This window comes from Lampetra planeri, chromosome 10 (genome assembly GCF_965212315.1).
Source record: "Lampetra planeri chromosome 10, kcLamPlan1.2.h2, whole genome shotgun sequence".
NCBI lineage: Eukaryota > Metazoa > Chordata > Hyperoartia > Petromyzontiformes > Petromyzontidae > Lampetra > Lampetra planeri.
The window spans coordinates 1,255,554-1,272,431 of record NC_136116.1 but is presented as its reverse complement, the minus strand read 5'-3'; the positions used below and the strand labels follow the sequence as shown (position 1 = coordinate 1,272,431).

The window sequence follows — 16,878 nt, the reverse complement described above, 5'->3', positions numbered from 1 at the left end:
TTGTGAAATGTTACTCTGTTGATTGTCGGAGATTCGGCTACCTTAGCTTTGATGTAACCCAAAGGCAGTCTCCGGGGTTTTAACTATAAAGTACGAGAAGTAGCTCAGCATAAATTCAAAGAACAATGTATTTGTATTCGAGCAACGTTAATGTGTGTGGCTGCATTAGGGCCTGGAATCTGATGTTGTTTATGACGAGACCAGGTATGAATTAAAAATGCTCCATTATGTTGGGAACTCACCGTTGTCCAACACGGGGTTATTTCTCCGTGCATTAAAGTGTACATTTTTCCCCCTAAAAACGTAATATGTGAATTACAGAATGCATCATGATGTGTCGGTTAGGGTAAAATAGTTGTTGATATAAAATGTAACCTTGGGATGCAAAATACACTCCAATGGTAGAATTAATTACCCTTAGAACAAGCACACTTGTGCATAGATTGTAATTAATGTATTCCACTGCTGGATGAAGGCCTCCACACACGATGGGGGATTTTTGGCCATACTTGCCCATGCTGGGTATTGTGGGTTAAGGAAAACGAGACTCAGGACTTGTTCTGATATCACTCGCCACTGACGTTTGCCCCGGCCTGGAAATTGAATTCAGGTGACCGTGTTCATAGTGCGGTGGTCAACTCACTGCGCCACCACTACCCCCAAAGTATTTATAGAAGACCGTAAGTTACTCGTAGATGCAGCAGCATGAATGTGTATGGTTATGAATAGACTGGGTATGTATTTGGTATGTATATCGGCAGTATGCGCTGCCAAGTTGGTGTTTATCAGTAGCCTCTTATAAACCCCGCGGGGATTAAGTGTACCCCGGACGCAAAGGCATCCGGGGTGGAGGAGGTGCTTTCTCTGAGCCGGCCTCCTCCACTGCCTTTCCCTTCAGGAGTGCGGAGACTTCGTTCCTGGGCGTGCGCACGGCTGACGAGTGGTGGCGCTGGAGCGAGGCGGCCATGGTGGACTCGCTGTATGCGGCGGGGAGCACCAACGGTGGCGAGGCGCCACCACCCACGGGGAGCCGGGAGGTGTGCCCGGGCGCAAGGCCCCCCCCCCCGCACTCGAACACATCCCGGCCACGGCAACATCTCCCCCACGTGCCGTCGTGCTCCGCCATTAACGCTCCGCAGGCACGCAACGCCGCACGCGGTGGCAGGCAGCGCAGAGCGATGTGACGGAGTCCAAATCTAGCCACAGCTGCGGTTTAACGTGGTTGTTGGTCGGTGCCGTACTAACCGGTGACAGTCAACTCCTGATCATCTAGGGGTAACGGGAGGGCGTGAGGGATGACCCAGATAGAGCAAAAATGTGTCTGATAATTGTTTTTTTACCCTTCTATCTGGCAACAAAACTGACACCTTTTTTTACAAGGAGTCATGTTTGCATAGACCACAATACCTGCAGTCATAATGCAAACAAAAAACCTAACTCTGATAATGTATGCACTGTCCTTGAAGTTGATTGGTCCACACCCGAGACAGCTTTCCTTAGAGCCTAGTCTCACATGGTGTTGGACCAGATGAAGCCAAAAGGCGCACGTGGGTTGGACCAGATGACGCCAAAAGGCGCACGTGGGTTGGACCAGATGACGCCAAAAGGCGCACGTGCGCCTTTTGGCGTCATCTGGTCCAACCCATGTGAGACTAGGCTCTAAGGAAAGCTGTCTCGGGTGTGGACCAATCAACTTGAAGGACAGTGCATACATTATCAGAGTTATGTTTTTTGTTTGCATTATAACTGCAGGTATTGTGGTCTATGCAAACATGACTCCTTGTAAAACAACAAAAAGGTGTCAGTTTTGTTGCCAGATAAAAGGGTAAAAAACCAATTATCATATTTTTTACTGGCAAATGAGGTTTCAATAGTGTAAAAATGTGTCTGTTTCCCCTTCTAAACGAGGAGTTGAGGGGCTCCAGTTCGACGCCAACACATTTATTTTGAATATCTGTGAAACGCAACGACATGCAAATCTCACCGAGCAGGTCTGCACCAGGCCTCCATTTAGCCATCTACTGCCCCAAAACCCACAGCAACTGGTGACCTTATATAAACAGACCCATTTTGCATTTCCATCGTGCCACAAAGAGAATGTAAAAAAATATATTAATTAGGCTAGTAAACTTTTTATTGTTTCCATGCGTAGATTTGTTGTGAAAGCATATAATATATGAGCTTCATTGTTAAGCAAGCAGTTTACTTTCTGAAGCACATACGCTGTGATAAGTGAGGAGCAGATGATGATTAAACCAGCGTGCGAGTCAAACTTTGCAAACTAGCGCGGATTTTCAGCGACCTCGAAAATCCGCGCACGGATAACAGGCTGAGCTGCATGGTGTCAAGAGCGCAGGAGGGCGGTGGCCGGCACTTTCTCCAGCTCGTCGTGCGGCTCTCTAGTCTGCGTGTCCCCTGTGCAGGTGGGGCCGCTGCAGGGGAACTATCACCTCGTAGGCCAGCCGTCGGTGAGGCGCCGGGACATCGACGGCCCGAGCTGCACGGTGAGACTCGCGAACCTTGCGTCGGAATTTTTGGAAACTTATTGAGAACAAATTGAAAAAGCATTTTGCAGCATCTGTGACACAGCAGAACCGGGCTGTGCAGGCCGTGCGAGCTTTGCTGAGGCTGATAGACGACAGCGTCGGGTTTATTTTCAACGGGTCCAGTGAACGTCTTGTTCCATTTGTTTTTTTGTCCAGGGCTGTGCGGAGCTGTCGCCAACCGCAGCCATCAGCCTCGGCAGCACTCGGTAAGTCTGACGGGATGCCACCATACTGTACTTGTACTGTACAAACATGAGCTGCAGCAACGATCACTCAACTGTCCCAATTTCAAATGTCACATTATGTTTGCCTTCCTTGAGTTGAGATCCGCTCAACCGTCACGACACCCGCAGTCATATCCCGCGGTTTGTTTTTTGCTCGCAGGGCTGAGGCGTTGGGGGTGCTGAGCGGGCTGCGGGCGGCCGGCTGGCTGGACCAGGCCTCTCGGGCCTCTGTCCTGGTGGAGTTGGCACTCTACAGCCCGCCGTCCCAGCTGTTCGTCAGCGTGGCGCTGCTGGCGCGCGTGCCCTCTTTGCCGGGGGAACGGCCTAGCATCGGCGTACAGTCTGCTCGCCTCTACAAGCTCGGCACACCGCTCAACTATGCCACCATGATCTGCGAGGTACTCCTCACCCGGATAATTGCACATTTGTCCTCGTGAAGTTCGCGCGCAAACAGGCTGTGAACCACTACAATACTCGTGCCCAATAATTGTTATGTTTTTAAGAACGCGATGGCTCGTGTGGCAGAGAGTGCCCCTGTGCAACAGCGCTGCGAGATGGGCCAGGTGTGTGCGCGCGATGACGCCTGTGCCTCCTGCTTTGCAGTTGCTGTTCCTGGTACTCATCCTGTTCCAGCTGTACCTGCAGCTGTGCCGCCTGAGTGACCGTGGGCTCGTGACTCACTGCTCCGAGCCCTGGAACTGGCTGGAGGTCAGTGAAGCTACGTGATTTCGACTCTCAGTAGATTTGTTTGAATCTTTACAGCTAAATGTTTTGCCCTCCTTTTAACCTAAATGTATCCCTTGTTAATCCACTGCTGGATAGGGGGGGGGGCGTTTACACACCACGTGGGTTGTGGGGGTTATTCGACCGTAAATTACCACGCTGGTAAGTGCGGGTTGTTGAAGGTGGAGTGCAGAGATACGGGAGCATATAATTACAGTACAATAATGGTTGTTGCTGCACCGCTCTCTGCTGCCGACAGAGTATACCCACAGCAGCCTACAACAACGTGGCGTGAATGGTGACGACCCATCAAAGGACTATCCAGACTCAAGCCCTCCTTAACTTCTTAGCTTCGCATCGCCCGCTCGTTGCGGATGATGTGAATGCTGCGCGTGTCATTGTTGCTGCGGCTCATCCCCTAGCCTTCCCTCCTGTGAGCTGTGGGCCGTCTCATACCTGGAGCGGCGCCTAACCGCGCGCGCCACGCTCTGCTGTGGGTCACAGGCCGGCATGGTGGTGGTGGCGCTCGCCCACTTTGCGGTTTATGTGAACCGCTTCGTGGTGGCAATGACGCTGATCGAGTACCTGGAGGTGACCTTCCTGGAGGCAACGCTGGACGTGGGCCCTCTGGCCGCGTGGGATCAGGTTATGTGTTTTATTCATCGGGCGCTCATCTTTCCAGCGCATCATCATCGGGGATTAATTTGACAGCCGCGAATGTCTCCTGTGTATATGCAACCGTGGCAAGCCAAGCGTGTGTTGTCAGTGGAGTCATATTACAAACGGGGCTTGGGTAGATTTATGCTAACAGGAATGGCATAAGTTAGTAATATCTGCAACGCTATTGTCTTCGTATCAGTATGACTGTTGTCGCACGATGTTATTGCTAGTGTCTTGAAATGCAGTTGCATTGAGATGCTATTAAAATCCAAATTGTAGAGTTTAGAACAATGTTAATGGGCAAGACCTTCTGCACATAATGAGTGGACCAGCAGGCGACGTGAGAAGCGTGACCTGCGCCATTACTAGCGGAGCACACCTCCTGTGGTATTTATCACCCTGCCTTACCTGGCCGCTCTCCTTTATACCATAATGCACCAGGGCAGCCTTCAACGGCGGTCGTTGCCGCACCATTTGCTTTTGTTCCCTTGTCAGAGGTTGATGTTAATTGCGTGCAAGTCGCCATGTGTGCTCGCATGGTGAACGCATTACCAGTGGAGTCCATCGTGACCGTAACTCATCGTGGGGTCTCCCCGTGCTCCCGCAGACGTCTCGCTGGCTCTCGGCGGTGGTGCTCTTTCTGCTGCTGGTGCGGACGCTGCACGCGCTGCGCTGCTTGGGCCCCATGGCCGTGTGTCTGTCACCCCTGAACTTCGGGCGCACACACCTCCCCCCGCTCGTGGTGAGCGCCTCTTCTCACACGAGCACCGCACTGCAAGACTGCGCTCGCGACATTTAGGCTGAACCAATGTGCAGACGTGCATGTTCACCACAAGTATATGTGGTTAATGCAGACATGATTCTTTGCACAACTGTTTTGTTGCCAGAAAGGGTAAACCTATTCTTATATTTTTATATTGGCAAGATAGGTCCCATGATGTACAGAAGTTTATTGGGATCACGCGTGGGCAATCATCGCCCCCTGCTGGCAGACCAATGGCCCCTTGCAGGCCAAGTGCCGAGGCACCATGCGCCACACAGGGACGGCTGCCAACGGGTTTGCCCTTTGAAATGTGTCGGGATGACATGCGATGCAAGTTGCATATCGGGCGCAAAGCGCTCTGAGACGACCTGATATGAAGGAGGGCGGCTCTATAAAACACGAGCCTTCAAGATGTCTGGCTTAGCGTGCATCACAGAGACCACGTTGCTGTGCTCGTTCCAGCTGTGCCTGGCACTGCTGCTACTGGCCTTCTCCAGCCTGGGCTACGTGTGCTTCGGGAGGTTGACGCGTGCCTACGTGGATCTGCTGTCGGCCTGGGAAACACTTCTGCTGACCCTGCTGGGCGCCAGCGGCACGCGCCATGTCTCGGCCCTCTCCCGTTCCGAGGGAGCCGCTGCGTTCTACGTCACCTTCCTCCTCGCCGGAGGTCTCCTCTGGATCGCCGTTGTGAGAGACGCCCCACACTCACCGCGCTGCTGCTGTCATCCGCTCGGCTGATTTACTCAGGCGTTTAACCACCGCGTGAGTGGGGAATTAAGAAGTCGTCTTATTGTGACTGCGGTGAAATGAAAGCCATTACCCACATCCCGTTACATTGCATGGTATGGGTCTCTACGTGAGACTGCGGGTCTCCACGGGAGTCCATGTGCACCTAATAGCGATTGCAGTTAAGTTCAATGCATCACTCGCATCACATCGTAAAGTATAGGTTGGTGAAGACACTGACATGGAGAACTCAGAAATACAGAGATGAAAAAAGCTCATGTGCAGGTGCTGGGTAGATTGCTACGTCGCAGGACCGCGAGAGATAGCGACGGCTTTGGGAGGCCTTCACCCGGCAGTGGATTGATCATGGCCATTGATGACGGGTAGTTAAACTTCCAGAGCTGGAAGCTTTATCTCACCCTGTGATTCTCCCCGTGGCTGCGTCGCGTGCAGCTCTACAGCATCCTGCGAGCCGTCATGCGGCGGGCTCGCCGTGCAACCCTGCGGAGGAGGCACGTGGTGTGGCCACGCGAAGTTGCCGGGTTCTTGCTGCGCGAGCTCGCCGTGCTGCTGGGCCGAAGGGTTCCATCGCAGGATCTCGAGCCGCCCGTTCCGCCGGTGGGCCTCGCATCCTGCTGAGTGTCTCTGATGTCCCCTGTCACCCCAGTGTGCGTGTCAGTGTCGCGTTCTTGCGTGTGTGTGTTTTTTATAAATGGTTGGAGTGGTGGCGCATGCTCCGCTATGAATTGCGGTGGCCTGAGTTCGATTCCCGGCCATGGCCATCATCAGTGGCATAATCTGAATTGGTCCACAGCCATAAATAAGCATCTGGTGCAAGTGTGTAAGCATCAGCTCTGGGAAGACAAAGGTGGCCAGGTGTGATTCTAGCCACACCACCCCGTCGTGTGCTGTACCGGCCTCAATAGGTGCTCACAAAAAGTAGTTGCAGGATACAACTCTCGACAGGCTATGCGGGAAATCTTTGATGTGGTTGAAGCAGCAATGCTCACTTGGTACATGGGCAGAGCGCCAGGTGGCTTAAACGCAGCAAGTTGGCACAGCGAGCAGCACAGGTGGTGCACGTGCTCGTCATCTTGGTCCATTACACCATGACACCTGGGTTTGTCCCATGACCCTTCTGCTAATGAGCCTTTCACTTCACATTGCCTCACAGTGCACCTACCCTGGCACAAGCGCCATGATGGCATCACCACCACCTGGTGACAAATGGTAGCCATTGTTGTTCTTCGTTGTTTTTGACGTTATATTCAACCCCGTACGTAAGTGGAGTAACCGTGCGGTCTCATCCTGTGCGCGTGCTCGCGTGTGTGCTTGCATGTGTGTGTGCACGCGTGTGCTTGCATGTGTGCGTTTGTGCATGTGTGTGCGAGTGCGTGTGTGCGGGTGTATGCGTGTGGTGTAGGGAGCGGTAGTGTAGCGGCTAGCGCGCTGGGCTATGAACCCGGCGATCCGGGTTCGATTCCTGCTCACGGCCAACACCAGTGACGATTATCTTAACCGGTCCTGGGCCTCCCTAGGTCGACTCAGCCTCAAATGAGTACCTGGTGCGGTGTGTAAACATCGCCACTGGCGAGACAAAGGCGGCCGGGCGTGGTGTTGGCCACCCAACCCCTCATATGCCGTGCCAGCCTTCAAAGGTGCTCGCTAACAGCACTTGCCCCAACAGTCTGTGAAGGCTATATGTGGGATATTTGTCTTTGGTTTTTTTTGTGTGCGTGCATGTGTGCATGTGCGCCCGTGCAGGGTCTCATGCTGGAGGAGTTTGAGGGCCAGGTGGACGAGCTGCTGTTCCGCATGAACGCGCTCACAAACAGCCTCCACCACTCGCTGCAGCCGAAGCCTCCCAACTACCTGGACGAGGACAACGCCTACAACTCGGCCTCCGAGGGCTCCTGCGCTCACGGCTCTCAGGTTTACCCAGGGTGCACCGCGTCCCTGCGCCGGCATGGGGGGCAGCTCATGCACACGTCCCCTGTCTGCTTACACACTCGTGCAATATTCACCCTGAATCTGGGTTGATATTTCTGTTAGTTAATTTGACTCTGAATGGTTCGTAAACCTACTTTGTCCGATTCAACTTTCATTCCAGGAAATTTGATACAGGTTTACGAAATTTCACATTCACGCAATTGACAAACTATGGCCATTTTTCCATTATCAAAATCGAATTTGCATGTGAACGAAATGTAACATGGCACACACCATAAGACCATCAAACGAGAAGCACCTGGGAGCCTGCATCATCCATCCGCTCCAACGTCACGGTATCCCTACAGTGCAAATGTAATGCTTCCACATCGCCTTTCCGAGCTATTCCAACATGTAGATGTTTTGGTGACTTTTCCTGAAAAGGTTAATAATTTTTGTCTTCTTATGATTAAATCGTTTTGATATCTATATTCTTTATTATTATGTTTTGTATCGTGAAAAGTGATATCGGTGTATTATATTTTTAGGTTTGGAGTAAAGTTGGAATGTCCAAAACACATCCTTAATTTTTAGTATGAAATGAACGGGCAAAGCCATTCCGATTTAAGAAATTTCGCTTTACGCGCGTGTTTTTTGAAGAACGCATCCCTTTCGTAAATCGAGAGGTGCCTGTGCTTGGCCACGTCCTACACCGTTTCCATTTCGTCTGCACAGCGGTTGTTTGTGCACCACTTTCTCGTTGGTTGCCTCCGCTCTCATTGCTCTGTGCTTCGTCGTTGTTCTTGTGTTTACGTGAGCGATTTTAGTCGTCTCGGTGAATCAGAATCTTTATCAGGATCGGATTCAGATTCAAACGGGATTTCATCCTTGTCCTTCGAGTACTCACCTGGGAAAACAAAGTTAACTGACGCAGATGAATTAACTATGAAGTGCCCCTACCATTTCCTTTAGAGCGAGTTCCAGCTTTGTATTTTACACATGAGGTGTAGCTGTCTTTGGTAAGTTTATGAATGTAGAAACCTATAAACCCAATATACGTACACTGACGTAACGTTTGACCATACTTCACCAGGCTGGTCAGTGCGAGTTTGTGAAGCGGGGGCCACCCAAGACCGGTTAAGATATCACCGCCACTGATCTTAGCCGTTGGAGAATTTAACTCAAGTCGCCGGGCTGTAGTATGGTCAAAACAAATTGCGCTGACTAGCCTTATATGGGGAAACCTTCATCCAGCAGTGGATTGCCAAAGTGCTGTTTATAATTATAAAATTACTGTCAAGCAATGTTTGTTGTACGTTACCAACAAGCGTATGCATGTGTAAGCAAGTGAGTGGAGAGCGGGGCGATGCAACCAACACGTATCGAATTCAACAGAGTTACATGGCTGTCAGAAATAATCACAAGCCCAATAAATCAAATCCACTCCGGGGCACCTTGGATCACAAACGTTCCACACGCCACTGCGTTGGCAGTTCAACAAATGCGCACAGGTGCTGCGCTCAGCCACTTGACCGCACACGCGCCCTTCGCGTAAACCACCGGAATTGGGAAGCGTCGAGAGGGGCTTGGCGGGGGCGGCGGCGTTATGAGTCGTATCTCGTGTTCGGATATCAAGGCGTTGGGCGGTAACAAAGTTGGGTAGCCTCTGGTCTCAGCAGGCGAGTGGTGGTCAATGGAGAAGGCGTACCGATACTAATGTACACGTGATACGGCTGCTTCCCTTCCCTTTCTGGCTTCGTGAAAAATGAAAACACTCTGCGGGCCTGTGTGATGTCTCATGGTATGAGTTTCCCTTGAGAGCCATCCATCATATTCACGCCATTGTTGCAGCGCCAAAGCTCGCGGTTGTGTTCTTTGAAGCCGAAGTGGAGTGTCGCTCGCTGAAAATATCAGTTATCATGAGCCATGCTTCGGTTAGAGAGCCGTGAACATCTACCAAGGCCGGTTAAAATCGGAAGGCACGGCTAGAGCAGTTCTACCCCCTTAATTTTAGAACTTTCGTGACTGCAGGAATTATTATTTGGTTCTTTCGGTTAAGTCACGTCTAAAGATAAAATAATAAATTAAATTAAATAATAGAATACGACGTTTCGATTGCAACACAAGCAATCATCATCAGGTATAATGAAATAGCGACATAAAATCTAACCAGAAAACTATAGACAGACATATTAGCAGACAGATATCACCAAGATACATAGCGGGAGCAACACAGGTAACAGAGAGGGGTGATCGTCTCTGTGGGGTGGCCTTAAATAGACAGAGGGGGGGGACGGAGGCAGAGAGAAGGAAGGGGGGTTAGAGAAAAAATTTGCAAATCAATGAGTGGTCAACAGACGTGGTGCTGCACGGCAAGTAAGCCTGAAAATCAGGAGGACACACTAAAATTAAATAACCTAGTAAAATATCGAAATGTAATGTAATACAACACAGAGGGTCGGTCAACACACAATTAACGCATAGCCTGGTTGATTACGTATTTCAAAGATTGCTAAGTTAGAATTTAAGTGTGAACATTCTAAAGAGGACACAGGCAGAGAAAACAAGTCGCCAGAGAGAGAGAGAAAAAGATAAGCTTAAAACTTCCCCGTAGAAGTGGTTCATTCTTAATTTTAGAACTTTCGTGACTGCAGGAATTATTATTTGGTTCTTTCTTTTTATCTTTAGACGTGACTTAACCGAAAGAACCAAAAAATAATTCCTGCAGTCACGAAAGTTCTAAAATTAAGATTGAACCACTTCTACGGGGAAGTTTTAAGCTTATCTTTTTTCTCTCTCTCTCTGGCGACTTGTTTTCTCTGCCTGTGTCCTCTTTAGAATGTTCACACTTAAATTCTAACTTAGCAATCTTTGAAATACGTAATCAACCAGGCTATGCGTTAATTGTGTGTTGACCGACCCTCTGTGTTGTATTACATTACATTTCGATATTTTACTAGGTTATTTAATTTTAGTGTGTCCTCCTGATTTTCAGGCTTACTTGCCGTGCAGCACCACGTCTGTTGACCACTCATTGATTTGCAAATTTTTTCTCTAACCCCCCTTCCTTCTCTCTGCCTCCGCCCCCCCCTCTGTCTATTTAAGGCCACCCCACAGAGACGATCACCCCTCTCTGTTACCTGTGTTGCTCCCGCTATGTATCTTGGTGATATCTGTCTGCTAATATGTCTGTCTATAGTTTTCTGGTTAGATTTTATGTCGCTATTTCATTATACCTGATGATGATTGCTTGTGTTGCAATCGAAACGTCGTATTCTATTATTTAATTTAATTTATTATTTTATCTTTAGACGTGACTTAACCGAAAGAACCAAATAATAACAGTTCTACCCCCCTCAACTTTGATGATTTGTCGTAATGCAGGGTCGTGAGTCAAATCAATGTTTTTTAAAAATTTATATTGTGAGTGTAGCAGCCTCCAGTGGCTGCAGGCGTCGCGCGAACACCAATACATATAACATGTACGAAAGTAAAGTAATACATTAAAACGCACACCAAGCGGCAAGGATTGTTACACCCCCACATAATTATGGTACATTTTAAAACGTACACAACAAGTGGGCCCCATATAATTACTTGGAATAATAGTTATCTGTACTTGTAAGGCGCCTTTCACAAAAAAAGTCTCAAGGCGCCGTGCAATTGAAAGAACTGAGTGGCATCTAAAGATGTCATTTTTCTCCTATGTGCACCTATGAGTCTGATCTCCATCTGATGTCAAAAGCTAAGCTCAGCAGTGTAGAGCCTTTAACAGGCGGCCACTATGCACGTCAAATTGTTCTAGACAGCCGAGTTATTTGGAGGTGCAGTAGAAGTCAGGGCAGCATAATCCATTGTTGTAGTGTACTGTACTTATATTCTTGGGTCTTTCGGTAAAGTCACGTAGATAGGTTAAAATAAAAAAAATAAAAAATAACAAACACACTAAAAACTACGTCGTTTCGATCGCAACACAAGCAATCGTCATCAGGGGAAAAAATAGTGGGAAAGCTGCTGAGGCAGGATGTTTTAAAGGTTTGAAATGGGTGTAGCCCAAGGGTCATAAGCGACGTGGGCGGGGCTAGTGATGTCAAAGTGAGAAATGTGCATGTCAATGTAAGATCGGAAAGCTACCTCCACGACGACGAAGCTGCGGAGGTGGCCATTGTCTTGTGAGAGATTAGCATGTCAATGTAAGATCAGAGAGCCACCGCCACATCGAGGAAAACGAGCAACGGTGGCTGTGTTAGTGAGACATTTAACCTGTTAATGTAAAGACATTTAACCTGTTAATGTAAAACCAGAGACATTTAACCTGTACTTCTATGTCCCCGCGTCTACAAGTCCTGCCTTCAACCTGCATGCACGAACGTGGTGAAATATGGTCAAATAAACCACATGCCCTGCAAGGCATGGGGTGGCCCTCATCCAGCAGTGGATTGACAAACGTTCTAACTACGTGACTTTACCGAAAGAACCAAAGAGTACGTGCTGTGCACGTACACCGGGGCTGCCCCGTGCATTGCCGGGGCCGCTTGGCGCATTCACTCGGCAAGCGACGAACGCTCCATGCCATTCATGTTTACCAGCTGGCGGCGCTGGATCTGGAGCGGGAGCTGGAGCAGGGCCTGGAGCGCGACTGTCCGCAGCTGGGGGATCTGCTGCAGCAGTGGCGTCACGGCGAGAGGGACGCCAACTTCCTGCACAAGGAGCATGTTCTCAGGTACGGCGGCCGGCCCCAGCCCCACGGAAATGTCGTCCTTCATCGCGATGCTGAAACTTACCCTTCATACTTCACCACGCTGATCCCCGGGTAATGACGAGGAGCTGGCTGCTCGTCCGTGGTCTTTGTTAAGTATCGCCATCGGTTATTGTCGATCCACTGCTGGTTGAAAGCCACTCCACACCGCCACCGTCCATCACGGTCCATTGCTGCTCCTATCCACGTCGCTCTCCTGCACGTCAACTGATCTCATTGCTCCATGTCTGCAGTGTTTCTTCACCAGCCTTGTCCATCAGCCATAATCTCATCTGACGCTGTGTCCTGCCTAAGCCCTTTGGCCTATCGTAATTGTAAATATGGTGTCTAATTTGTGTTTGTTATATGACAATTGTGTTCCTCTTTCCCTCTCTCGGTGTGGTTGAACAAAATGACTTCACCTCTAATCTGACCCACGATGGTGTTAGCGTCTCAAGGTCAGCACGCTGCGTGGTAACGTGGCTGTGGTTTCTGTTTCCACCCAGGGCTCAGCTCGAGCTGGAGATCATCGAGAGGCTCCAGCTGTGCGTGGAGAGCGCGCCAGGCGAGGAGCCTATGGGCCACTTAGACAGCCCTTGCTCCAGCGATCACCTCGAGCTCACGCAGAGCATTTCCCGAGGCCTTCACGGTGGCAGCACCTCCAGTGTCGCACACTCTGACAACAGTCAGGCGCGGCACCCTCTCCATTCTCCGGAGGTCAGCCCAGCTGTGTCAAATCTCTCTGCGGAGGACTCACAGTGGAGTCGACTCGAAGGACAAAGTCATGCAGAGCCGGCAGCGGCAGGCTCAAAACAAAAACACGGGGTCTCTGCCCAAAATGGTGCCGTTGCAACGACGGGTGCTAAAGTGGCTGCTTCGCCTCTGCTCCCTGGTGGGAGACTTGGTGAGAAGACCGCATCGTCAAGATCTCCAGAAGCCCCGGCAAAGGAGCGTCAGCGGAGGCCCGTCGCGGCTCACCAGAACAAGCCGCGCAGGTTGAAGAGGTCTCACGCCACACTCATTCCTACCTTCGACGATCCCTCGTTCCTGGAGGATTGCGTGGACTTCCTTAGCGATCCCGCAGAGGAGCAGGCTCCCGGCGGTGGGTTGCTGTTGGTTGCCCCACAAAACGTCAGCTCCGTGGACGTGATGGTTCACTCGCACGCGTCCCAAGCGGAGTCCGTCAGCGACTGTTTCTCCGGGGAAGAGCCCAGAAACTTGGCACGCGACCAGGAGCACCAGCCTCCCCCGCCGGCGGCGTATGTTGGCAAAGCTCCTCATCAACCCGGTGGCGACCACCCTGCAGCAAGCTCTCCAGCCCAGAAACTGAGCAAAGTGAAGAAGAAAAAGAAGAAAGCGAGAAAGGAACTGGAAGCGATGATCAGGGACTTGGCGTGCGAGCCGCCGGCGACCGTCGGGGAGAGCGACGTGACCCCCGCTGAGAGCGAGGCACCCGGCGTGCTCAAGCGATGCTGGTGACTTGCGGCCACAGCTGGACAAAGAGTGGCGCCTTCTGGGTTCCCTATTTATATATATTTATTTCAGACTCATTCTCTTATATAAGGCTACATCTGCATTTTTACCGATGGTTATGTTTGAAGTAAATAGGATCGTTTAAACCTGTGCTTTTTACGCGGGGGGCGATCAAAACATTGTGAGAGTGAGATGGTGGCAAAACGACGATTCGCGTCGTGCCGTAGCACGGCGAGCCACTCTGAGGACACCAGATCCACCGCAGGGCTTTAGCAAAGTGGCTGGACCCCTCCCTTACTCCGCCTGCCCAGTGTCTGTATCTTATATCCCATTGCCAACGAATATGTTAATGAGCAAAGCTTATTTGAAAAGCTTAAATACATTTGAAAATTACCTTGATTTGAATATCCTTGTCAAGAATATTTTTTTTCTATTTACATTTCTCGCGCATATGTGTGTGGTTTGAACGTGTGTTGTTTGGGCACCACGGTGGTGAGATGTTAACTCCCGCGCCTGGTATACAGAAGGTCATGGATTCGATCCCGATCCCGACCCTGACGCCTGTATATTTGAAGTTTGCATGTTCTCCCCGTGGTCGCGTGGTCCACTGCTTTTTCCCTCCACTATTAGAAACATGCGTTTAGAGTATTTGGCTGCTGTAAATTTTCATGTAATAAGCCTCTATGTTGAGCTTCCAATTGTGGCCAGGTCGCTTCTGAAAAATAACTATTTAGTGACTGCAGGAATCCGTACTTTTTGGTTCTTTCGGTAAAGTCACGTAGGTATAAAAAAATATTTTTTATTTTATACCTACGTGACTTTACCGAAATAACCAAAGAGTATAGTTAGTATATTTAGTTAGTTCGAATGACCACGGACAAAATGACAATTGCTGCTGCGTGTCGTGTTGCACCAGGCTGGAGTGCGGTGGAGTTGAACACACACACTCACCGACGATGCCTTCTTGGTAATCTAGGATTGAAGCTTTCGTGACTGCAGATGAGTATGATGCCTCCTTGGCTTTAGTAGTTACGCACTCAGTAAGATGCACACTTAATGTTTCATGGACAATGCATTCCACGCGCGGTAAGACGAACGTCGCAGCGTGCAGCGCGCGTCGCTTCGGCAAGTTGTGTCATGATCGCGCAGACAACTGTGTCGTCTTGCGGATGCGAGTAGCAAAGGTGGGAATATCTCCAGCAACTTAAAATCGCTCGGCCCCAGTGAGAAACTCCAGCGTGAGCAATGACTGGCAGTACCTGTAATTGTTCGCAATTACCGACCGCAAGCGTTCGTCGACCCTGTGAGCGTGATTTTCAGACACGGTAGTTGGTTTTTACGAAAATGTTTTCGCAGTAAAAATAAAGATTTTCTTTACATTCTCACTCTGTGATCTATTCTTACTTTGTGCATGCATAATTCCCTTCCCTGTTTGCACTGTGCTGTCTTGTTCACGAATACATTTATTCAGCAAATATTTCAGAAACGTCCATTATCGTTCCGATGACATGACTTGCTTAGCCACTTGGCAAAGTGCACATTTGCAGCTAAGCCTTTGTCAAAAAGTAAACGGGGGCTTGATGCAACCATTTGAGGTTCATTTAAAATAGGTGTACGCAGTGAAGCGATCATCATCATTGATCGTCATGATTCATCCACTGCCGATTGAAGACCCCAAGTTGTCACCACCCCGCCACCGGTCTTGCGACGCAACAATTCGCGTGGCTCCTGCGTACGAGCTGTCCTCGTCGTCGCTTCTTCTCGACCGTGGGCACCTCGGCCATGTTTGTCCTCCTTTGGCCGCCACTCCATCATCAATCTCGACCCGTCGGCTGTCGTCCCCTTCCAGCAACGTGTCCTGCCCAAGCGCACTTACTTGTCATAATTTAACATAAAAAAAATGCAGCCCTTTTTCGATGAAGTTATTGAATGATTTCCTGTAATTATGTTCCATTGGTTATTATATAAACAATTCCATCTGAAAAATATCGAGATTGTACATTTTCTGCAATCCAATTTTTCAGAAACAATCTTCCATTGTCAGTGTAAATAACTTTGGCAGGTGGGCATCCCCTTACCTGACTTCCCCTCATGACGGGTTTATTCCCACTAAATGTGGAGCGTTGGGCAACGGTCAAAACCACACACCAATCAAGGTTGGCTCAACGTTGCATGTTTACTGGCTTGTTACTTTCTTCACATTCTTGGTGTCCCCGTTGCAACCTCATAAATAATGAAGCCAGCTATGGGTTCGGCTAAAGCGCGGCCTGGGTGGTACTTCTGATAAAGACTTTGAGTCAAAGATTTGGTTCTGACAAACATCTGCCAGGCCTGCACACCCCCACCCACATGAGCCTGCACAGCTCCTGGCACAGCCCCGCCTCATCAACACCACCCTCAGACACTCAAGAAGTTATTTAAAAATTTCGTAATGAATTAAAGAGCAATGAATAACCCAGGGGGAATAGGCTCGCAGCATGCGAGCTCGCAAGCGTTGCGGCAGCGCTTGGCGGCTCTGACGAGCGGCGCTGTTTGTTTTGAGTCCTCGGCCCGGCCCTGTGAGGACGGTGTGGCCGTGAGTCGCGTGTGGTGCTGTAACTTCACGCTGTGGGAAAACCCAGCCAAGCACGCCCATATTTGAGGCTTTCTTTAATTGAGCCTCACATAATGGTAAAGCGACTAAGCCCCCATGCCATCCACTTCACAGCTCCGTGCCCATTATATTTTGAATGCGGTGCAAAACTCCGAGGATCGCTTTTTAATGTGTGAGATTCATACAGTCATTTGCCTCTTTTATTTGGTGCCAGAAATTCATTTGTGGAGGTGTTTTTGAAACCCGATGTGCACCCTGGTATCAAATTACATCGCAGCAATGCCTTTCAACCTCATTAATGCCAGGCTTCACACCTGTGGGGCCCAGTCAAGATAACACTTCAAACGAGCAATTCATTTTTTTCATGTTTTGCTTTTACATTAAACGTTCTCTTTTTAAGAGTTAAGGGGGTGCGCTTTGCAGACGCCTTGGCCTCTGAGATACGAGACTGCGCCGTCCGTGTAGCGCTGCCGAATGGCAAATGCGAAATGCGAAGTCACGCT

At 49.8% G+C, this 16,878-nt stretch overlaps 1 protein-coding gene across 1 annotated transcript in view; it reads left to right on the top strand.

Annotated features, from left to right (window-relative positions):
- PKD1L1 (polycystin 1 like 1, transient receptor potential channel interacting) overlaps positions 1–15,167 on the top strand; it is an 82,538-nt gene extending 67,371 nt beyond the window's left edge. Inside the window, exons 57-68 of the mRNA XM_078597864.1 lie at positions 899–1,037; positions 2,424–2,504; positions 2,703–2,752; positions 2,931–3,168; positions 3,374–3,478; positions 3,998–4,138; positions 4,761–4,895; positions 5,379–5,603; positions 6,096–6,260; positions 7,407–7,574; positions 12,161–12,294; positions 12,816–15,167. Of these exons, the coding sequence (XP_078453990.1) occupies positions 899–1,037; positions 2,424–2,504; positions 2,703–2,752; positions 2,931–3,168; positions 3,374–3,478; positions 3,998–4,138; positions 4,761–4,895; positions 5,379–5,603; positions 6,096–6,260; positions 7,407–7,574; positions 12,161–12,294; positions 12,816–13,788 (2,554 nt within the window). The 3' untranslated portion in view covers positions 13,789–15,167. The remainder of the gene's footprint in view (positions 1–898; positions 1,038–2,423; positions 2,505–2,702; positions 2,753–2,930; positions 3,169–3,373; positions 3,479–3,997; positions 4,139–4,760; positions 4,896–5,378; positions 5,604–6,095; positions 6,261–7,406; positions 7,575–12,160; positions 12,295–12,815) is intronic.
- Positions 15,168–16,878: the final 1,711 nt, after the last annotated feature.